At 47.0% G+C, this 24,579-nt stretch overlaps 2 protein-coding genes across 2 annotated transcripts; one reads left to right on the top strand and one right to left on the bottom strand.

The window, feature by feature from the left end:
- Positions 1-6,692: 6,692 nt before the first annotated feature.
- Positions 6,693-10,467, top strand: LOC137538628 (uncharacterized). The gene is made up of 3 exons (XM_068260901.1): positions 6,693-6,907; positions 7,004-7,105; positions 9,564-10,467. Exons 1-3 carry the CDS (start codon positions 6,693-6,695, stop codon positions 10,447-10,449), a joined length of 1,203 nt encoding a protein of 400 aa, XP_068117002.1. The 3' UTR covers positions 10,450-10,467.
- On the bottom strand, positions 7,930-9,641 carry LOC137537771 (uncharacterized). Its single transcript, XM_068259733.1, has 2 exons — positions 9,357-9,641; positions 7,930-9,204 (listed from the first exon to the last, which is right to left on the bottom strand). Exons 1-2 carry the CDS (start codon positions 9,551-9,553, stop codon positions 8,301-8,303), a joined length of 1,101 nt encoding a protein of 366 aa, XP_068115834.1. The 5' UTR covers positions 9,554-9,641; the 3' UTR covers positions 7,930-8,300.
- Positions 10,468-24,579: the final 14,112 nt, after the last annotated feature.

The following is a 24,579-nucleotide window of genomic DNA, read 5'->3' as shown; positions in this document are numbered from 1 at the left end:
GCTGGGGTGGGAGGGATGGAGGGAGGGGCCTCTTAATGTAATAACAATCAGTGTGTGATGGCTGGGGTGGGAGGGATGGGGAGGGGCCTCTTAGTGTAATAGCAATCAGTGTGTGACAACTGGGGTGGGAGGGATGGGGGAGGGGCCTCTTAGTGTAATAGCAATCAGTGTGTGACGGCTGGAGTGGGAGGGGTGGGGAGGGGCCTCTTAGTGTAATAGCAATCAGTGTGTGACGGCTGGGGTGGGAGGGATGGGGGAGGGGCCTCTTAGTGTAATAGCAATCAGTGTGTGACGGCTGGAGTTGGAGGGGTGGGGAGGGGCCTCTTAGTCTAATAGCAATCAGTGTGTGACAGCTGGGGTGGGAGGGATGGAGGGGCCTCTTAGTGTAATAGCAATCAGTGTGTGACAGCTGGGGTGGGAGGGATGGGGAGGGGCCTTTTAGTGTAATAGCAATCAGTGTGTGACAGCTGGGGTGGGAGGGATGGAGGGGCCTCTTAGTGTAATAGCAATCAGTGTGTGACGGCTGGGGTGGGAGGGATGGGTAGGGGCCTCTTAGTGTAATAGCAATCAGTGTGTGACAGCTGGGGTGGGAGGGATGGAGGGGCCTCTTAGTGTAATAGCAGTCAGTGTGTGACAGCTGGGGTGGGAGGGATGGAGGGGCCTCTTAGTGTAATAGCAATCAGTGTGTGACGGCTGGGGTGGGAGGGATGGGGAGGGGCCTCTTAGTGTAATAGCAATCAGTGTGTGATGGCTGGGGTGGGAGGGATGGGGGAGGGGCCTCAGTGTAATAGCAATCAGTGTGTGACAGCTGGGGTGGGAGGGATGGGGAGGGGCCTCTTAGTGTAATAGCAATCAGTGTGTGACGGCTGGAGTGGGAGGGGTGGGGAGGGGCCTCTTAGTCTAATAGCAATCAGTGTGTGACGGCTGGGGTGGGAGGGATGGAGGAGGGGCCTCTTAGTGTAATAGCAATCAGTGTGTGACAGCTGGGGTGGGAGTAATGGAGGGGCCTCTTAGTGTAATAGCAATCAGTGTGTGACAGCTGGGGTGGGAGTAATGGAGGGGCCTCTTAGTGTAATAGCAATCAGTGTGTGACGGCTGGGGTGGGAGGGATGGGGGAGGGGCCTCTTAGTGTAATAGCAATCAGTGTGTGACAGCTGGGGTGGGAGGGATGGGGAGGGGCCTCTTAGTGTAATAGCAATCAGTGTGTGACGGCTGGGGTGGGAGGGATGGGGGGAGGGGCCTCTTAGTGTAATAGCAATCAGTGTGTGACAGCTGGGGTGGGAGGGATGGGGAGGGGCCTCTTAGTGTTATAGCAATCAGTGTGTGACGGCTGGGGTGGGAGGGATGGGGGAGGGGCCTCTTAGTGTAATAGCAATCAGTGTGTGACAGCTGGGGTGGGAGGGATGGGGAGGGGCCTCTTAGTGTAATAGCAATCAGTGTGTGACGGCTGGAGTGGGAGGGGTGGGGCCTCTTAGTCTAATAGCAATCAGTGTGTGACGGCTGGGGTGGGAGGGATGGGGAGGGGCCTCTTAGTGTAATAGCAATCAGTGTGTGACGGCTGGGGTGGGAGGGATGGGGAGGGGCCTCTTAGTATAATAGCAATCAGTGTGTGACGGCTGGGGTGGGAGGGATGGAGGGGCGCACTTTGGTGTGTCAGCCTTGGGTGCTGGAGGACCTTGTCCCATCTCTGCGCAAGACATCTGAACCTGCCACTGTAGGTCACCACCAAGTCCCATAGTTGCAGCAGGTAGACTGGAGAGGTTGAGTGGCATTGTGCCACGAGTAGACCAACAAGGAGGTTGGCTGCCTCAACTGCAAAGGAAGAACCAAAACCCACACAAATGGAGATTACCAGGAGATAATTTGTATGGACAATATTTAATAAATCAATAGCTTAGGCTTGTTTGTCACACAACATGAATACAAAAGTTGAATTTAATGGGCATCAATTTCTGCATTTTTATTTTCTTTTTTTATTACCTGGCTGGGTTTGCAGATCTGTCTTCCTGTGACATGTCCGAAATTGCTTGCCTGAAAGCTGACAGCCATCCAAACGCCTTCCCTTAATTACTCCTAAACACGAGTTCTGAAGTTGCTGGAAGAGGGCACCAATTACAGACTCCTGAAGTGAGAAGGATATGGAGGCTGACATATTGACTTTTAAACAATGGGGTGAGCGTCTGAGCAAAGCGCTAGCAGGTTCCCGGCCGGTGGACGGGAGCATCTGACAGGCGGTGAATTCATCGCCTGTCAGATGCTTGTGGAAGAGACGCCTTAGGAACACCGGGGACAGCCTGAGGTTTCATGTGTAGAAAAAAAACCTAACCGGGCCGATTCGGGTGTTAGGTCACTGACAGGCATGGTAAGGGTGGGGAATAGCCAGCAGAGAACCAGTGATATGGCTGAGGGGTGGGGAGGGGGAGTTGCTCTCTTATAAGAAACGTCCCTTTCCCATTAATCTACTGACAAGCTACTTGTGGGTAGACGCGGGGGTGCAGCGGGGCGCAGGGAACACAGAGATCAGCACCAGGACGACACAGACGCATATGGCATTAGGCAATGAGCATGCCACTGTGTCCCATTTAACTGAAAAATATCTGCCCGGGTGCACTTTAAAAGGCAATTTCCATTGTCTCAAAGGAAATAAATATGACAGCCTTCATATCGCTCTCACTTCAGGTGTGTGTCAGGCCTCTTTTCCACAAACTGTTGATAGGCAGTGAAATGCCTCTCAAACTCTCACAACTGCACAAATTCCTACACAAATTCTCAGAACTTCTGGCCATGCTAACTCTGTCTTATCCGAGATGGATCATCCTTGGTGACTTCAACATCCGGGCTGATAACACTCAATCACAAGATGCAAATGAACTAATAAATCTCATGGGTGGACTAGGCTTTACACAAGTTGTAAAATCTGCTACCCACAGAGGAGGGCATACGCTAGACTAACTGTTCCACCTTGGAATGGACATTAGTAACATAACAGTAACCCCAGTGGTGTGGTCAGACCATCACATAATACAGTTTACTATTGAACATCACCCTATCAAGCAGCTCCCTAAAGAAACAATCAAAATCTGTCCCCTGAATAAATTAACACCGGAGAGGATAACTGCCAACCTGGATTTTACAAATCTGCTCCTCCCCCCCCCCCGGTGCAGACCGCCAGGACGGCAATCTTCTGCGCCTGTGTGAGCATGCTGCTGCCGTCACTGGGAGCGTTCTGCACAGGCGCAATACTTCTGCGCAGAACACTCCAGGCTACATGAGCGGGTCACGAGCTAGCGCAAAAGATGCCAGTCGCCGTCTGCAACGGAGGAGCCACCAGCTGGGAGCAGAGCTGCGGCGAGTGACAGATAAGCTGACAGGGGTATACATTTACATTAAATATTACTAACAAGAACAGTAAACAACAATGTAAGTGCAACGTTAAAACCGTAAACAATTTAAAGGGAAGGTTCAGGGAGGGTGGAGGAAAAATAAAAATCAATTTCCACTTACCTGGGGCTTCCTCCAGCCCGTGGCAGGCAGGAGGTGCCCTCGCCGCCGCTCCGCAGGCTCCCGGTGGTCTCCGGTGGCCGACCCGACCTGGCCAGGCCAGCTGCCAGGTCGGGCTCTTCTGCGCTCCAAATCCTGGTACTTCTGCGTCCCACGCCGGCGCTCTGACGTCATCGGACGTCCGCCGGGCTGTACTGCGCATGCGCAGTAGTTCTGCGCATGCGCAGTACAGCCCGGCGGACGTCCGATGACGTCAGTGCGCCCGCGTGGGATGCAGAAGTACAAGGACTTGGAGCGCAGAAGAGCCCGACCTGGCCAGGTCGGGTCAGCCACCGGAGGCCACCGGGAGCCTGCGGAGCGGCGGCGAGGGCACCTCCTGCCTGCCACGGGCTGGAGGAAGCCCCAGGTAAGTGGAAATTGATTTTTATTTTTCCTCCACCCTCCCTGAACCTTTCCTTTAATTGCGGTATTACATCATCAGTAAATAGTCAGATAATGTACAACCTAACCTCCCCCTCCTCTCACACAGAACCCTCCCCTGGAGGTGCATAACCTTACCTACCCCTACTCTCACACAGAACCCTCCCCTGGTGGTGCATAACCTTACCTCCCCCTACTCTCACACAGAACCCTCCCCTGGTGGTGCCTAACCTTACCTCCCCCTACTCTCACACAGATCCCTCCCCTGGTGGTGCCTAACCTCCCCCTACTCTCACACAGAACCCTCCCCTGGTGGTGCATAACCTTACCTCCTCCTACTCTCACACAGAACCCTCCCCTGGTGGTGCCTAACCTTACCTCCCCCTACTCTCACACAAATCCCTCCCCTGGTGGTGCCTAACCTTACCTCCCCCTACTCTCACACAGAACCCTCCCCTGGTGGTGCCTAACCTTACCTCCCCCTACTCTCACACAGAACCCTCCCCTGGTGGTGCCTAACCTTACCTATTCCTACTCTCACACAGAACCCTCCCCCTGGTGGTGCCTAACCTTACCTCCCCCTACTCTCACACAGATCCCTCCCCTGGTGGTGTCTAACCTTACCTCCCCCTACTCTCACACAGATCCCTCCCCTGGTGGTGGCTAACCTTACCTCCCCCTACTCTCACACAGATCCCTCCCCTGGTGGTGCCCAACCTTAACACCTCACAATCCCTGATAACAATAACACTAAATAGTGTAACACCTATTGATATTTTAGCCACAACTTTAACTGCTCCTTGCCAGGGGGCCGGTGGAAGCCCCAGGTAAGTAGATATATATTTTTTTAAATAAAGCTCAAATGTTTCTTTAAGTATCCCTGCAGTGAGGACATACAGTACATTGTGAAGCAAGCCCCTTGTGGTCTCTAGATTACCTGCTCGTCTTCAGGGGTGCCTCCGGTTCCAGACATATTTAACCTCCCTGGCGGTATGATTATTTCCAGATTTTAGGGTCTAAAAGCGCTGCAATTCTTTGAATGCTTTTAGACCCTAAAACCATGAAACAATCATACCACCAGAAAGCCTGCAGCAGCCCTGCACTAACTCACCTCCTGACATCCAGGGCTGCAGTTGTTCCTCCGTACGCCTATAGTGAGATCGCCAGGCCTCCAGAGCCTCCGCGGACAGGAAGAAGAATGGCTGCCGGCGCCTGGATCTCCTGGGAGGTGAGTTGATACAACCTCTGCACCACTATGCTCTGCATTAACCTCGCTGTGGTCTCCACGAGTCTGGCTCGGGGTTACCGGTCTGAGCTGCAGATTTCCAATCCCCGAGCCTGACTCTGCTTACCGCTAAGGAAGTTAATATTGGACTGGTTCCATAGCTGGATATTCTCCTGGAAACACCCATGGCGGAGCATGCGTGCATTCCTAACCTGCACGCCTAGTAAAAGCAAGCGCTTGTGTGCGAAACAATAGTACATGAGCGCTTTTACTGGGATTTCATGGTTCAGAACTTGAGCATGCCCAGTTCAAATTCGCTTATTCACCGCACAGTGCACATCTGGGAGGCTGTGTGAGGATAAACGATCCTGAAACAGGAGGAGCCCCAACCACAACGAGCAGCAGGAGGTACTTTGGGTTTAACACACCTGAAGTATGCAAAACATGTTGTGCTCCACAACTCGAGACCCATCCACCATAGCAGGAGAGAAGCAATACGCAAAAATTCTGCCCTCTATGAAAAATGTCCATTTTACAGAAAGCCATAATGTGCAGGGGCTACACACATTCAGAAACAGGGACAGCCATACTATCCCAGGGAAAAAAAAGCCCATATATAAGTTGATGAATACTACTTCTTCTTACATAACATGTATTGTAAATAAAGAGAACTGTTCCAGGCATTTTCCATCTTTACCACCTCTGACTGAAGCCAATCCTGATGTAATTTCCTCCCTTTTATTTTTTTTTTTCTCATAGAAACTGCACTGTCATATCTAGTGTGCTTTGTAAACACATGTGAGCACAGCATACATCGTATTTCAGCAGCTTCTGCAGAGGGGTGAGGTGTATTTCCCTTCTCAGCCTCCTATCACACTGAGCTGCCCTCAGCCAATCAGTGAGGAGCAGGAATGTGGGAGGAGAGATAAGCTTCCCTCTCCCCGGCAATGGCCCAGAATAGAGCCAGGCTGACAGATAAGATTCATTAAGGCTAGGTCCACACTAGACCCAGTTGCAGGACGGATGCAGCAGTCCGTGCTCAGGGGAACTCCCGCGGAACGCAAACGGATCCGTTTTACCAAAAAGTGCATCCGTTTTGCATCCGTTTCCGGTCCGTTTTTAACCCCAAAAAACGGACAGAAAACGTTTCTATGCCTTTCAATGGAATTGAAGCCAAAAGGGAGGAGTTTTTGGGACAATAATCAATAAATTTGAATGGTAATTCAATGGGCAGGACATGGGTGTGGTCAATTCAGTGGGCAGGACATGGGTGTGGTTAATGTTTTCAAAAAAAAGGTTAAATAACCTTTTTTGAGCATGGGGAATGTAGTTGCGGTGGCTGTGGGAGTGGATTTGGAACAATAGCAGGGAAGTGGGAGTGGTTTTTCTGTAAAGAAAGTAGATGAGCACCATGTAAGGATATTTTTAATGTACAGGGGAGTGTTTTGGGAGTGGCTTTGATGTCTATTGTGTGAAACACCTGTTTTCAGCACATTCCAGCAGGAGAGCACTCCAGCCACTCCAGCACTGCTGCCCAGCCAAGGCCATGGACCCCATTGTCTTGATGTACTGGCTTAACCTAGCCTGGCTGGGTGTCCTGCTGTACTATGCCGGAAACCTCCTGGAGTCAAGTCGGAGATGGTGGTGGGTGCATCCCCTGTTACAAGAGAGGGAGAGGAAAGGGCAGTTCTCTCAGCTCTACAGAGACCTCAGACGACACCCACCAAAGTTCTTCAACTACTGCCGGATGTCTGTGAGTGTGTAAGTACACTTGATTAACAATTTTACCTATACTTTACCTTGTCCTGTTCCCATATTTGTCACATTGCTAATGGTGTTTTCCTTTCCTTTTTGAAGCTTTGATAAACTTCTGGAGATGTTGAGGCCCCATCTTCAGAAGAAAGACACCAGGTTGCGGAAGTCCATCACCCCAGAGGAACAACTTCTGATCACCTTGCGGTAAGTAATGTCTGCTTTACCTATACCACTTTTCATTTTGTATTGATGAGGAGACAATTTTGTAAACAAACAAAAACTTTATTTTTTTTGGAGTTTTTATTGAAAAACTACCAACATGGTAGGTTATAAAGTTCTCCTTCCAACCTGGAAGAGACAGGTTCAGAACATGTACTTGCTGTTCAGGCATTCAAGTCTTTACATTTTGTGTCTTTGTTTTCCCCTTCCCCCCAGAACACATGTCTTGCACATGACCAGGGTCAGCCCAGCTTGGACAATAGACAATTGTCTTTGCTATCTGCTGTTCAGGGAGAAAGATTAGCTCTATTGACCCCGGGGGGGGGGGGGGGGGGGGGGGGGTGGGACATTGGCCATGAGCAGCAAACATCAGTAGTGCAAAGTAATTTAAAGTGCAGTACCTAGAACACATCTTAAAATTTCTATAAAATGTAAACAATGTTGCTCACAAGGTGGATCCCACACACTGCCTGCCTCAGTAGATTGAGCTACCTGCCATTGTAGGCCTAGGATCAACATCATCCCTTTGTCGTGCTGATGGAAAGCTACGTTGGGCATGTGTTGATCACAAGGCCTTCAAAGGCAGGTAGCAAATCTAGTGAACCAGGGGGTGTGGGACATTGGCCATGAGCATCAAAGCTCTATAGTGCAAAGTAATTTAAGTGCAGTACCTAGAACACATCTTAAAATTTCTATAAAATGTAAACAATGTTGCTCACAAGGTGGATCCCACACACTGCCTGCCTCAGTAGATTGAGCTACCTGCCATTGTAGGCCTAGGATCAACATCATCCCTTTGTCGTGCTGATGGAAAGCTACGTTGGGCATGTGTTGATCACAAGGCCTTCAAAGGCAGGTAGCAAATCTAGTGAACCAGGGGGTGTGGGACATTGGCCATGAGCATCAAAGCTCTATAGTGCAAAGTAATTTAAGTGCAGTACCTAGAACACATCTTAAAATTTCTATAAAATGTCAACAATGTTGCTCACAAGGTGGATCCCACACACTGCCTGCCTCAGTAGATTGAGCTACCTGCCATTGTAGGCCTAGGATCAACATCATCCCTTTGTCGTGCTGATGGAAAGCTACGTTGGGCATGTGTTGATCACAAGGCCTTCAAAGGCAGGTAGCAAATCTAGTGAACCAGGGGGTGTGGGACATTGGACATGAGCAGCAAATCCTACTTTTTAGGATCTTGTTCATGAAACAAAGAGTAGTTTCCACCTATTTGCTGGGGAGACGTATTAAGGGGGCTGGGTTGCATACTGCCACCTAGCTGAGTATAAACGGGACGTTCATCTGCTTGAGAGGGAGGGAAGGAAGGGCCTTGCTGATAACTCTGGTATGACTGAGAGGGAGATGGACCCTGGTATGGCTGAGTGTGAGAAGGTTGCCATGCGCTAGGTGGCCTACTTGTTGCAGTTGAGAATTCAAAATGACTTTTGATACACTCAAGCAAACTACACTGGCACTGTATTAAACGATGTCGTGGCACTTGTTCCATGAAAGGCAAAAGTGACATCACCGAGTAGTACACTTGGCTGTTCTGGTGTTGCATTATCCGGTCAATCTCGTGGCGATGCTGCATGTGTAGAGATTGAATCTGCTCCTGAAACATCTGCCTTTCCTTTTGGAGTACTTGGTTGGATTCATCTAATTGATTTTTTAGCATTTCTATGTGTTGCAAATATTGTTGTGATAGACCAGAACTTGGATCCTGTAGTCTTCGTGAAACCATACTTTCTTGATTGCGCATCATTCCCACCAAACTTGAAACAGCTCCAGCCATCTGAACATTAGCTGTTCTGCTCTGTCCACGAGCACTTGTAGGGCGAGCAGCTGGTCGTCTGGCTTCTGAACGAGTGGTTTCAGCATTTGCTTTGTCGGTGGCAGGTTGTGCGTCTGGCCGTGGAGTAGATGTGGAAGGGGTTGGTGACTCAGATGTCATAGAATCATCCTCTACTATGTCATCCACGTTGATGGTTGTCAAGTCTTCAAAGGAATGTTCAGGGGACGAATCCCTATTTGTCGCGGCAGGTGCTTCATTAGAATCATCCATGAGTGCATCAAAATTATCTTCAGTACTGTGGGTAGAAAATAAACAGCAATGGTTACATGTGTGAAAAGTAGAGGCGCATCGGTGTTTACAAAAAAAAAATTGAACTACAAAGATTAAACTGTTGTGGGAGAGCATACACATAACAACAATTTCAAGTTGCAAACGTCACTCACTCACCCTCGCGCTTGTACGAGTGGTCGTAAGAATGAAAGAAGGCGAGTGTGGCAATATGGAGTCCTTTTCGATGCCCCACTTCCACTCCTCTGTTCGTCTTTCTCCACCTTAAGTTCCTTGACAAAACTGTCCCGTATACTTCGCCATTTTGTCTTCATTTTTTCAACTGTGTAAACAACAAACAAACAATATGTTGTCATTTCATTTCAGGTTCCTTGCGACGGGACAAAGCTATGCAAGTTTACATCTAACATTCAGAGTGGGCAAAAGCACCGTCGCCAACATCGTGAACAGGACAAGCCGGGTGATCTGGAGCAAGCTCGTCGAGAAGTACATGCCGGTTCCCGACTCTAAAAAGTGGATAGAGGTTGCTGAACTGTTCTGGGATAGGTGCAACTTCCCAAACTGCCTAGGAGCCATTGACGGCAAACATGTGCGGCTACAGAAGCCAGCGAGGAGTGGGAGTCTGTATTTTAATTATAAAAAGTACTTTAGTTTGGTACTCCTTGCTGTAGCCGACGCAGACTACAAGTTTGTATACGTCGACGTTGGCTCCTACGGCGGTTCAAGTGACTCGGGGATATTCCGGCGCTCCAGGTTACATGGACTACTGAATGAGGACCGGCTGGACATCCCCGGGGACAAGCCATGGCCTGGAAGAACATCGCCCAGCTACCCCTACGTGTTTGTTGGCGACGAGGCCTTTGCCTTGTCACACCATGTCATGCGGCCGTATGGGATGAGAGGCCTCGGCCGCCAGCAACGCGTGTTCAATTACCGGTTGACAAGGGCTCGTAGGATGGTGGAGTGTACATTTGGCATCATGTCGAACAAGTGGAGGATGTTCCACTCGCCACTACAGCTGAGCCCTGCCAACGCCACAGCTGTAGTTAAAGCAGCTTGCATCCTCCACAACTTTGTTCGACAGGAGCAAGGGTACAATCTCCAGCATGCCGACATGGACTACTTGCCCCAAATTCGCCGGTATGCGACAAGGGGTAGGGTTCAGGCCCAGAGGAATCGGGATCGGTTGGCACAGTACTTCTTGTCGCCGGAGGGGTACTTCCCATACCAAGACATTATTGTGCCTCTTTGAGTGGACATTGTTGTTGCTGTACTTGTTTTTGTTTTTTTTAGTGGGTGGGTGATGGGGGGGGGGGGGGGGGGGTTGATTACGCTGTTTTTAGTTACACATTTTATATGTAAATTTTTAATTGTTTCTTTCTTTGTTTAATAAACTTTTTCTAAACTTTTTACAGATGAGTGTTCTTATAAATGCAACATGTGTGGCACTGGTGAAGCCAGTTTAGGAGACACTTCAGGGGGGCAGAGCATTTTTGAGACACTGAGGGGGCTAGATTGAGGGGGGGGGGGAGGGGACGGTGGGGGGCAGAGAGTGGCAGTTTAGGAGACACTTCAGGGGGGCAGAGCATTTTTGAGACACTGAGGGGGCTAAATTGAGGGGGGGGGAGGGGACGGTGGGGGGCAGAGAGTGGCAGTTTAGGAGACACTTCAGGGGGGCAGAGCATTTTTGAGACACTGAGGGGGGGTAGATTGAGGGGGGGGAGGGGACGGTGGGGGGCTAAAGAGTGGCAGTTTAGGAGACACTGGAGGGGGGGGGGGGGCAGAGAGTGGCATTTAGATTACTTAAAAACATGTATTTCAAACCACACAGATATGAGGGGGCACACTTACGTTCCTTGGCCTGCTTCCTGGATGGAAACTTGTCATACTCAGGAACAAATTGTTTTGTGATCTTCTCCCATACCCTCCTGGCATGCTGTAGGTCACTATAGAGGTCATTCTTCTTATCGTACAGCTCTGGCCGCTCTTGGACGGCCATAATGAAGTCCTCCACATTGATGAAGCTCCTGGGCATGATGGCTGCACTCGTGTCTCTCCCAGCTCGTAAACAGGAAGCTGTCAGAGATGACGTTGAGGGGAGGAGAAGGAAGTTCAGGCTTTCCGTTTTGTCATCCGTTTTTGGTGCTATTTTGCCTGTGGAGATGGAGATGCGTTTTCCCATTGCTTTGCGCTACCCATCCGTGTATCCGTGGTCCGTGAAAATGCAGCAGATCCGGACCTTCCGTTCAGGTTTTGAAAACGGGTCCCCGCAAACGCAGACGGATCCGTTTTTTACTTGGGTGAGGCTGGCTGCTATTTTCAACATTAGTATCCGGGACTCCGTTTTTCATCCGGTTTGAAAAACGCAGCCACGGATACGTTTCCGGACCTAGTGTGGACTAGGCCTAAAGCAGAAACATTTATGATATTAGAATTTTTGCTATGCAGACTACATAATAAACAGAGCTGTGCGTAAATGGAATTTGATTTTCTGGCTATCAATCCCGCTTTAAAAGGTAACCCAAAGTGAGAGGGATACAGAGGCTAACATTTGTTTACTTTTAAACAATACACAATGGCCTCAATTCACTAAGATCATGCAGGAGATAATAAGGCAAGACAAAACTTACCTCCACATAAGAGAGAGTTATCTTATCTCTTCATTCCTTACATTACATCTTCTGTAGTTAATTTACCTCCTCTAGTTATTTTCACACGCAGTTAATGAACAGCCTGTCTTTAACTCTGGAGTTATTTTAAGGATTGGAGTTAATTTAAAAGACAGAAGAGTTAACTTTAGGTTTGCCTGAGGTAAAATGTTTCCTGAATACTACATGCCTTATCACCATGGTAACAACTCTAGAAGAGTTATTAAAGACAGGAGATAAGCTTAGTGAATTGAGGCCATTGCCTGCTAATCCTCTGCCTTGAAGGGCCACTTCAAAATTCGGCTAAGGAATCCTTTGTGCTCTGAAGATGCAGCCTGAATCGCTATGTAATGTACAGCTATAGCAAATCTGCAGCAAGCCATCCAGATTCCATTAACAGTGCAATCGGGACGGGAAAGCCATTGAAAAACTAGGAAGAGTTTCCCCGTTTTAAAAAAAACCCCTCCCGCAGCCTCCCTGGCGATCTTAATAGAACGCCAGGGAGGTTAAATACTGAGCCTGCACAAGCATGCAGATGAGATATTTCTCACTGGATTAGGCTGCACGCTTGTTTCAGATGTGTGATTCAGACACTACTGCAAGCAAATAGATCAGCAGGACTGCCAGGCAACTGGTATTGTGTAAAGGGCAACTGTAGTGAGAAGAATATGGAGGTTGCCATATTTATTTCCTTTTAAACTGCCTGGCTTTCCTCTTGGTCCATTTGGCTGCAGTAGTGTCTGAATCACACCAGGAACAAGCATGCAGCTAATCTTGTCAGATCTGACAATGTCAGAAACCCTTGATCTGCTGCATGATTGTTCAGGGGCTATGGCTAAAACTATTAGCAGAGGATTAGCAGGACAGCCAGGCAACTAGTATTGCCTAGAGGGAAATAAATATGGCAGCCTCCATGTGTCTCTTGCTTCAGTCGTCCTTTAAAAAGGAAAAATATGGCAGCCTACATATGGATAACTGTTGTGAGGCAGCCAATAAGAATTAAGACCTGCCAGTTGCCATTTCCAGTCAAAGTAGCATAGAAGGCACATTTCTGCTCATCGCTAGTGGGATCCAGTTATCCATGCATAGATTAGAGTTAAAGGATACCTGAGGTGACATGTGACATGATGAGAGATTTCCCAATGCCTTATGTCATCACACGAATGGGTAGATGCCCCACCCACTCCACCCCATAGGACCTCAATTTATAAATGTGAATGCATAGCCTAGCCCCCATAGTCATTTTTTTTGTCCTTGGAACTCACCTCAGGGACGTGGAGGATTTATAGCATTGGGTGGCTATAATTTTTATCCCCCCCCCCACCTGCTGTGTCTTGCCGTATGTTCTAACTGGTGGCCTCGGCCAGTTAGTCCCTGTATACTATAAACTAGTTTGGGGAGGGGCTGTCAGTTTGCTGGTGTTAGACAGCACGGGCTTGTCTCCATACAAGCTAAAGGATTGGGAGCGGTGCCCAAACAAAATCACCTAAGAGACGCTAATAGCACCTCTTTTACCTGTGGAGTCCTCTGCTTTTTCTTTCATTCTCCTCACCGGCTTGGCGTCTCAGCCTCCTCTCTGCGCTCCATTGTGACTTCCGGGTTGCGTACTTCCGCCGGAAGTGAGGTAGCGAGATTTAGGCCGCCTGGGATTGGCGGCGCAGACCCGGGGAAGTGGTGGAGGCAGGAAATTGTATTTAATCTCGCCGCTTCTCATGCGGGCGGCGTTGGTGGACAGAGGGATTTCCGAGCACACAGCAGGAGATTGTGCAGAGCCATCTATCTCGGTGGGGACTGGACATGGCCTCGCTGCAGGAGTCTGCTTCTTTTAGGTTTTTTTTTCTCTGGGCATAGGATTTCACACTTATACTTATGGTCCGCTTCTGGTCTTCCTTCTTTCAGCACAGCCTACAATGGCAGCTGAACCTATGGACTCCACAGCAACCAAATCAAACCAGCCTCGGGCTGAAAGGTAGGGGTAGCGCAGGTAGGTCTTTTGCCTGCAACACTGAGTGCTATATAAAATAGAAAAAAAACAAGAGTCCAATATGGTGTAGTAAGTTAAAGACAATTGGTAAGTGGTTTAGTGAGAGAATTTATACTCACAAACATGGGTTACCATTCAGGCAACCACTCAATAGGCAGGTGAGCAGATTAGACCTGTCCTCACTCAGGATTAAGAAGTCGCTCTCTGTAGTAGAGAAACAAGAAAGGGGGTAGCACTCCCCTCCACCAGGAGTGGACACAGAGTATTTGTACGTAGAACAGAGGCGCCAGCAGGATAAAAGTCAATAAAATGTTTAAAAATTGCTTGGAGGAAGTGGTGGACTTGCCTCCCAAAAGCAGACACGAGATCCTGTCTTCATATAAATCAATACATTTATTATACGGTACCCCAAAACCAGTGCAACGCGTGTCGCAGGCCCAGCCCGCTTTAACAGGCAATAAACGTGGGGACAAAACTGAATTTCGGCAATAGCAGGTGTAGCACCTCAGAGACTTTTAGGCGTTACACCTGCTATTTCCGAAATACGGTTTTGTCCCCATTGCACTGTTTACCGTATAATAAATGTATTGATTTATATGAAGACAGGATCTCGTGTCTGCTTTTGGGAGGCAAGTCCACTACTTCCTTGAAGCAATTTAAAATAATTATATGTACTTTTATCCTGCTGGCACCTCTGTTCTACATACAAATACTGAGTGCTATATCATAGTCCCCAACAGTCCCGATTTGATCGGGACTGTACCGATTTGGGGGGCCCCTCCCGCCATCCCGCGCTGCCCCCCTTCTGTCCCGGCCGCTGGGCAGAGAGAAGGAAAAAAATTGATCGAGGCACCAGCCCCGGGGATCTGCATGCGGGATGGATTGCCGCCGCTATTTATTTCTCCCTCCCTCCCTCCTAATGTGTCCCCCAGTGTCCCCTTCCCCCCGCACAGTAATTATGGGCAGCGGAGCGGGCAGTGAGTCTTACCACTGCCTCTCCGCTGCGTACCGGGATCTCCTCTGATCTTCCTTCCTGCTTCCTGTGACGTCACAGGAAGCGAGAAGATCAGAGGAGATCCCGGTACGCAGCGAAGAGGCAGTGGTAAGACTCACTGCCCGCTCCGCTGCCCATAATTACTGTGCGGGGGGAAGGGGACACTGGGGGACATATTAGGAGGGAGGGAGAAGGATAATGATGGCGGCGGCGGCCATCCATGCCGCATACCGGGCGGGCTGGTGCCTCGATCGGCTTTTTTCCCCCCCTCTCTCTGCCTGGCCACCCCCCTCCTCCTCACCACCACCACCCCGGCACCCTCCCATTTGGGAGTAATTTAATAACAAAATTATTTAAAAAAAAAACAACAACTTTTTCCCCCTGGGGTGGGCGTGACTAGGGGGTTGGGGGCGTGGCCAGGGGTGTGGCCTAATTGTCCCGTTTTGGGACATTGAAATGTTGGGAGGTATGGCTATATGACTGACAGGAATATTCTGTTCAGTCCTAGGAAGCATCATAAAAAGAAGAACACTAGAAGTAGATCAAGATCTAGAAGACGTAGCCCTGTACGCTACCACTACCGAGACAGGAGCCCTTCACCGAGAAGATACAGATCAAGATCGCGTAGCCCAAGAAGGAACGGATGCTGGGCATGTAATAGAGATGTGTTGCCTGGCAAGACAGTTTGTAAAAGATGCTTTTCGGAAATGTCATCGAAGCCTCAACAGCCTCCGGTGGATGTTTCTGAGCTAAAAGACAACTTTACTTACGGTAACGTCTTTTCCGGTAGTCAGGACGACAGCACCCCTGGATGAGACTTGTCTCCCTCCCCACCGTGGACAGGAACTGCAAAAGAACAATTTGCATAAGCGACAGGCAGCCTGCTATATAAGCTACTTACTTGCTGCTATACTTCAGTTAATATAAAAGATAATACGGACACTAATAATGCTTATACAAACCTCAGATACTCCACCCAATAAGGGCGGGTTGTAGGGGTGCTGTCCTCCTGACTACCGGAAAAGACGTTACCGTAAGTAAAGTTGTCTTTCCCGGATCGTCACTCGGACAGCACCCCTGGATGAGACGATATACTAGAGATCAGGCTTAGGGTGGGACCACTGCTTGCAGAACCTTCCTTCCAAAGGATAAGTCTGTGGCTGCCGATACATTGAGTCGATAATGTTTCACAAAGGTGTTATGACTCGACCATGTTGCAGCTCTGCATATCTGTTCAATGGAGGCCCCTGCCCATGACGTAGAAATGCCTCTTGTAGAATGAGCTCTGACCGAAGAGGTTAATGTTTTCCCCTGCACTTGGTATGCCGATACAATTGTCTGTTTGATCCAGCGTGCTAAAGTTGTCTTAGATGCCTTGTTCCCTCTTGACTTTCCTGCAAACAGGACAAAAATTGCGTCTGTCTTTCTCCAAGAGTTAGTCCTTTCCAAATACTGTAATAGACACCTTCTTATGTCTAGTGAATGTAGCCTCTTCTCTATCATTTGTAGGATTTTCACAAAATGATGGGATATAAATTTCTTAGTTCCTGTGAAATGAAGTAACAACTTTCGGAAGAAATGCTGCGTCCGGATGTAATGTTACTCTATCTTCCGAAATAACACAGTACGGCTCCTTTATGGATAATGCTTGTAGCTCTCCTATCCTACTCGCTGTAGTAATGGCTAGAAGAAATATGGTCTTCAATGTCAGGAATTTGTCTGAGACCTGAGATAAGGGCACAAATGGAGACTCACATAAACCCTGTAAGACCGTATCAAGATCCCAAGTAGGTACTCTTGAACGTATAGATGGCTTTAGTCTCCTCAGTGCTTGAAAAAAACGGATTATATAATCTTCCTGTGCTAATTTTCTTTCTAGAAAAACACTTAGGGCTGACACCTGAACCTTCAGAGTACTAATACTGAGGCCCTTCTTATAACCACACTGTAAAAACTCCAAAACCGATCTAAGCGATCTATTGTTGAAAGATCTGTTTATACACCAGTCATTAAAGACTCTCCATGCCTTCTGGTAAATCTCATGCGTTAACCTTCTTTCTACTATTGAGTAATGTCTCTGATAGATCATCTGAGAACCCCCTGGATTTCAGTATTTCCCACTCAGGTTCCAGGCTGAGAGGTAAAGTAGACTCAGATCTGGATGCAACACTGGGCCCTGCGATAACAAGTCCTGAGTCAGTGGGAGGATTATTGGCTCTGATATCGCTAGAGACTGAAGTAATGTGAACCATGGACGTTTGGGCCACATTGGAGCAATCAATATGAGTCTCGCCTTGTCCTGAATGATCTTCAATACTCTTAAAAGTAATGGAATTGGAGGAAAAGCATACATCATCATGCCCTCCCAAGTGACTGAACGCATCCACTGCCCAAGGAGAATCCTCCTGATACAGGGCACAACATTTCTGACATTTTGAGTTCTTCTTCCTGGCGAATAGATCCAGTTCTGGACATCCCCATTGTGAAATTATCCTCTGAAAAACCTTTGGATTGAGCGACCATTCGTTCTGGTCCAGCCTCTCCCTGCTTAGATAATCCGCCACCTGGTTCGATGTCCCCTTTAGATGACGTGCCCGTAATGATTTGACCTGGTTTTCTGACCAAAACATAATTTTTGATGTTTGATTCCATAACATCTGCCTCTTCGTGCCTCCCTGTCTGTTTAAGAATGCTACTACCGCCCTGTTGTCGGTCTTTATCGTCACATGCGTTCCTTTTATCTGATCCCTGAAGTTTAGTAGTGCCCTCCACACTGCTTCTAGTTCTCTGCTGTTTGATGACCTTGAGCTGATCTGTACAGACCACCGTCCCTGAGCCAGAAGAGCATCCAAATGTGCTCTCCAACCCCATAAACTGGCATCTGTTGTAATTATCCTTTGTTCCGGGTAATTCCATAAATGACCTGTCGAAAGATGAACTTGATCCTGCCACCAAAGTAGAGACACCTTTATGCTGTGAGGGATAGGGATCCTCTTGTCCAATACCGTAAGGCTCCTGTTCCATGATCTGAGTATCCATAACTGCAGAACCCTTGCGTGGAATTGTCCCAACTGTACTGCGGGAAATGAGGCTGTTAGAAGTCCGAGTACTGCCATTGCTTTCCTCAGTGATATTGTCCTTGCATTCTGAAAGGAAAAAATAGCGTTTAGAATTGCAGTAATTTTTCTATCAGGCATGAAGATCTTCTCTTTCCTAGTATCAATGTTAAAACCTAGAAATTCTATGACCTGGGATGGAACTAGGGAAGATTTCTCCCAATTAATAAGCCAACCCAACTGCTGAAGATAGTCTAACGTTGACTCTTTCTGTAATCTTACCCCTTCCGCTGAAGGTCCCCAAATCAAAAAAATCATCTAAATATCCAAGGATATTAACTTTCCTTAGTCTAAGCTCCGCTAGAACTTCAGACATAACCTTGGTAAACAGCCAAGGGGCAGAGGAAAGTCCAAAAGTAAGAGCAATGAACTGAAAATGTCTTACCTCTTCCTCCATGTGGACCGCAAATCTTAGATACTGTTGAGGTGACGGATGGATAGGCAGGTGAAGGTATGCATCCTTGAGATCTAGGGAGGCAAGAAAATCATCTTTCTGCAAGAGATGAATCACAGATTTTATATTGTCCATCCTGAATTTTCTGTATTTTTTTGTTCAACAAAAGAGCTTTATTGAGGTCACCAATAAAAACAGAATATACATTGCATCCTTCAGTAAGCATACATCAGAAAGACAAAAAAGAACATTGTTTTGTACAGCAGAGATTCGTTATCACGTTACTTACAGGGCTTCTAGATAGTCCTATTGTAGCCAATATTCGTTCTCGCACTATTTCTGGATCGACAAAGTCCTGCGCATTCAGCCATTTACACCATATTTTTTCAAATTTTTCATTAGCATTCCTATGTGCATATATAATCTTTTCAAGTTTTAAAGAGTCATTAACTTGCTTCCAGAGTTGCAGTATCAATTTTCTAGCTATAAATAATGATCTCAACACAGCTATTCTAGAATGTTCAGTTATATTCCCGTCCTCATATGCTCCCAAAATACATACCAGTGCTGTGCGCGGGATTTTTGTTTGGAATATTTGACCTATGGCGTCCAATACACCTCCCCAGTACCTCCTAAGTTTGGGACAGTTCCATAACATGTGTAAGAGATCCCCGTGATCTCTAGCACATCTGGTACAGGTCGGGGAAGGGAGCATGCCAAAGCGATACAGACGGCTAGGTGTGTAGTGTGTCCTATGAATAATTTGCAGCTGCGTTAATTTTTGAGTGGCGTTAATTGAGAGCAATGGAACCGCCTGTAGCGCCTCTAACCATTCCTGATCTGATAAAGTTGGAATATCTTTATCCCAGGCCCTTCTACATAATAGTGGGAATTTGCCAAGAAAGTCATCTAATAACATACCATAGCATAAGGATATTAAACCTTGTTTGGTACAGGCCTGTGCGACTATTTACTACAGGAGATGCCTGAGATCTAAATTGGAATGTTTCTGCCTGTTTCTTTACAGCGTGAGCAAAGCGTAGACGCTGAAATTGAAGTATTCCCTTAGGAGTATTTGGCATTAGCTGCAATAAAGCGTTTAAAGATATTAATTTATCGTTAGGAAAGGTTAGGCTTAACTTGTCTACACCTGCCCCCTCCCACCTATAACCAAAGTCCAAATTGTTCAGTTCCGGAAGATTTGAATTCCGCCAGATTGGTGTAAATTTAGTATATCCTATCTTTTGTAAGTAACGAATCTTATGCAATGTCCTATGCATAAGAACCAAAGTAGGCATTTTTGGAACCGTGAGGTTGGCCCTGCCACCCTCCAACGCTTCGTAGATTGAGTTTGTACCCAACCAGTAATTTAATAGATCCCTGCTGGATTCCTTTAAATCATTCTGTTCCCACCCACCCAAATGTTGTAACTGGGAAGCTAAGAAGTATATCCATGGGTTGGGAACAGCCAGCCCGCCCTCATCTTTAGGGTACTGTAACCGCTCTAATTTGATCCGTGGTTGCTTTTTATTCCAAATTAAATCTCTAAACATCTTGTCAAAAACTTTGAATAGTTTTTTGGGCAGCCAAACCGGAGAGTTATGCAGGTAGTATAATATCTGAGGCATTAATACCATTTTTATTAAATTCACTCTGGCCACTATTGATAGAGGAAGCTTAAGCCAGGCCTTAATCTTTGCTCTAGACCTATCCAGTAGTGGGGCAATATTTAACTGTTGGAATTGTAGAGGGTCTCTTGATATAATTATACCCAAATATTTAAAGGAATCCACTGCTTTCAGGTCAAGGTTTCTCACTGATTGGGGTGTTACAAAGGGATCTAATGGCATTAAGCAGGACTTATCCCAGTTTATTGATAACCCTGAAAATCTCTCAAATTTATTGAATAAACTTATAGCAGAATCTAGTGATGATTGTGTGTCCGCCAAATATAGTAGGGTATCGTCCGCGTATAGCGAGACTTTTTCCTCTATACTGCCGTATTTGAAACCTGTAATGTATTGGGATTGCCTAATACTTTCTGCCAGGGGTTCTATCGCTATAGCGAACAATAGAGGGGATAAGGGGCACCCCTGTCTTGTACCTCTCTGAAGCCTAAATAAGGGCGATACCGAGCCGTTGGCTCTAATCACTGCTGAGGGGGAATGGTATAACGTTTTTACCCACCCAATGAAATATGGCCCAAATCCCATACACCCCAAAACTGTGTACAGGTACTCCCACTCTACGCTATCGAATGCCTTAGCGATGTCTAAGGATAGAATTGCCCTATTTCCCCCATTGTCCGCCTGGGCCTGTAAATTTAAGTATAACCAACGGATGTTATTAGCGGTGGCTTTCTGAGGCATAAAGCCTGTTTGATCTGGTGAAATAATTGACAGGATTACTTTAGAGAGTCGATTAGCCAGGGCTTTAGCGATCAGTTTAACGTCCGCATTCAGCAGCGAAATTGGACGGTAAGATTCCGCTAGTAAAGGGTCCTTGCCTGCTTTGGGAATAAGCACTATAGTTGCCATATTTAGTGAAGGGGGTAGACATCCCTTTTTATGAGCATTGTTCGCCATTTTTAACAGATTAGGGAGTAGAATGTCGAATTTTCTGTATTTTACATTTAGATTTAACTTCTTCAGGTTTAAGATGAACCGGTAGGACCCCTGTGGCTTTTTCACCAGAAACACTGGAGAATAGAACCCTTTTTCTCTGACAACTTGGTACATATCTTATTACCCCCTTTTTCAGTAGGGACAGGACCTCGTTCTGTAATGCCCGACACTTTCTTTGATCTTGTGGTTGGGGAGTAATGCAAAACCTCAGAGGATATTGATGATTGAACTCGATCCGGTACCTCTTTGATACAATCTTTAGCAACCACTGACTTGTGAATTGAGGCTGCCACACTTCTAAAAAGTTTGCAACTCTCCCCCCCACTGGAATCCTGGCGTCATTGCTTATCCTGCCTTTTGGCAGGATTGAAGTTGGGTTTTGACTTCTGTGGTCTGTATGGAGCCCAACGTTTACCCTTGGAGGATTTGGAATCTTGCTCAGACCTGTTAGTGGGACGAAATGGCCGCTTATACTGGAATGGTCTTTTCTTTTCTGGAAAGTTTTTCTTTCTGTCTGATGTTCTATCTAGTGTATCATCTAACTTGGATCCAAAAAGCAGCCCGCCTTCACATGGTATGCCGCACAATTTTGATTTTGAGAAATTATCACCATTCCAAGTTTTAACCCATATGCCTCTTCTAGCTGAGTTAACTAAGGCAGTTGTTCTGGCCGTAAGCCTAACAGTGTCGTCTGATGCATCCACCATATAATTAGAGGCATTTAAAACTTTAGGAAAGTCATTAAGAATTTCTTCTCGAGGAACCCCGGAAGCAATTTTATTCTGTATTTCTAATAGCCATGTCTTTAATGATCTACTCACTGCCGTGGAAGCTACCGCGGGCTTGAATGTCAAGGAAGAGAATTCCCATGCTCTACGCAGAAGGTTGTCCATCTTTTTGTCGATTGGGTCTTTCAGACTACCAAAATCCTCAAATAATAAATCCGTTTTCTTTGACACCCTTGAAAAAGACGGGTCCAACCTAGGCGGATGACCCCAAAACCCCTGATCTTCCGGAGAAAAAGGGTAACGATTGGACAAGGATCTAGGCCAGAAGGCTCGATTCTCAGGGTTCTCATTCTTTCTTAATCATACCCTTTAGGGTGGAATGAACTGGGATAAACTGAGGCTGAGGGTCCGCCAAAGTTTTGTACATCTCATCCAAAGGTGTCAAAGATCTTGTCTCTGTCTTGATACCCATTGTATCATACATAGCCCCCAATAAATCTTTCATTAAATCGGTTGAGAAAGCAAATTTTGATCTGTCAGCATTAGAGACCTCCTCTTCCATATCTGATGGCTGATCTAACTCAGAAATCTCTCCCTCAGATAATTCAGAACCCTCCATCTCACTCTCTCTTCTACGTTTAGATCCAGAGAGCCCCGGCTGAGATAAAGTCAAAACAGGGGATGCAGGGATAGCAACTGCAGACATTGTGTCTATATTTCCACTAGTTCCTGGAACGTCAGAAGGAACAATAGAATTGGAAGCAATGGCAGAGTCTTTAATCTCTTTAATTGCTGAAGACATCTCAGATCTCATCCAGCCCATTAAATCTTTAAATATGACAGGCGATTCATCTTTAACAACCTTTTCTGTACAGTTCTGACATAACTTCTTAGAGGAGGATGAAGAAAAACAATTGTTACAAATTGCACATTTCTTCTCAGACCTGCTTGAACCATGCTGACTGGTTTGAGCAGCAGCTTTGTCAGTTTTTTCACTTTTATCAGATTTATCCGACTTGTCATGTTTTTTTAGGCTATAAAAAAAAAAAAAAAAAACACAAACAAGGAACAACCATTACTAGAGGTTTCATAATAGTAACAAGCAGGAGTATTTCAGATACCACATCTACTTGCCAGAGAGGGGTCTTGTCCAGACTTAGCAGACTGCAAAGGAGCTAAACCTGAAGCGTCCTCCATGACTTCCAGTAACATCTGAGTCATGGACTCGCCTCCAAATAAATACCCATAAACAGACCCAGCTGACAACACTTAATGCTGCCCATGCCGCATAAATTATGCTAATCAGCCTCACATACCTTGATTGATCAGCCGAAGCCGATTACTCTCACCGCCGCGGCCCCTGCCGCATAATTAGCCCGGCGTCTGTGTTGTAATTAGAATCAGCTGTTTCGCCTCTCACCGCCGCGGCCCTGCCGCTCTGCAGACCTCAGATCACGCGGGACGCCAGCGCGTGACTACTTCCGGGTAAACCGGAAGTGACCTCTTCATGCGCGCGCCTGCGCGCATAACACCGCTGCCTTCCTCAGAGAAGCCTCCCATACGCTGCAGGACTCCCCACTGATCACTGCTCAGCTCTATTGGGAGTCCTGCTACACGCTGCCCCTGCCGACTGACACGGATGGCACCCTGGAGACCTCTCCCTCCGCTCCGTCCGGGACAGGAAACTATACTGAAGTATAGCAGCAAGTAAGTAGCTTATATAGCAGGCTGCCTGTCGCTTATGTAAATTGTTGTTTTGCAGTTCCTGTCCACGGTGGGGAAGTAGACAAGTCTCATCTAGGGGTGCTGTCCGAGTGACGATCCGGGAAATAAGCAGTTCAAGATTCCATGAAGGAATACATAGCATCCCTCCCGTCACAACCATCAACCTCAACAGATACAAAGCAGCAGCCTCTAGTAGTTAGTGAAGATCTTACGGTGGTAGGATTTGATTTCACACTTGAACTCTATGTATGCTCTGTAGAAGAAGAGGAGGTATCTAAGAAGTCAAAGAAACAGGAGTACTACTCACATTTAAAGAAAAGGGTTACTTATTTTCCCTTCATGAACGAAATCGCAGAAGTGATTGACGAACAATGGCAAAAGATCGAGAAAAAAACCTCTGTTGAATAATCGACTTTCCAAATTATATCCGATAGATGAAGAAAAGTCCAAAAGACTGGATGACCCTCCTGTAGTAGACGCCTCAGTGATTAGACTAGCCAAACCCACTACATTACCGAGGGAAAATGCTGCGTCCTTTCGTGATGCTTTAGAAAGATTGATACAGAACTTAAGAAAATCTATACAAGCTCTGGTGGAGCAGCTAGACCAGCGTTGGCGCTTACTTCTATTGCCAAAGCACTGAAAGCCTGGACTATGAATATAGAAGAAGCACTGTGAGCAGACGCTGATCGAGACACAATTATCTCAGCACTGGATGACCTGAAACTTACTGCCGACTTCATGGGAGAGGCAGCTATAGATATATAATTTAGATGTACATCCAGATCCATGGTTTATTCTGTTGTAGCCAAAAGAGCCCTTTGGCTAAAGGCATAGTCGGCAGACCCTTCCTCACGTATGGACTGGTGCAAGATACCATATGATGGGAAAAACCTCTTCGGGAAGGAAATGGACAGTGCCATACAAAGAGTAACGGGGTAAATTGGGTCTCATCCCGCAAGATAAGAGAAGTAAGAGACCCCCGTATCAGCAAACCAAGTTCCAACAGGCCAAATATAAAAACCCGGACGAGAGTATCGGAGAAACTGGCAAAGCTCTGTCGACTCTTCAGAGATTCATCAAGCAAAAGGCCGTTTCTACCAACCAGGGATAACAAAAGTCCTTTTGACGGTGTCTCCACCAAAATTGGTCCGGTAGGAGGAAGACTG

Source organism: Hyperolius riggenbachi, chromosome 11 (genome assembly GCF_040937935.1).
Source record: "Hyperolius riggenbachi isolate aHypRig1 chromosome 11, aHypRig1.pri, whole genome shotgun sequence".
Lineage (NCBI taxonomy): Eukaryota > Metazoa > Chordata > Amphibia > Anura > Hyperoliidae > Hyperolius > Hyperolius riggenbachi.
This window is presented reverse-complemented; position numbering and strand designations above follow the sequence as displayed.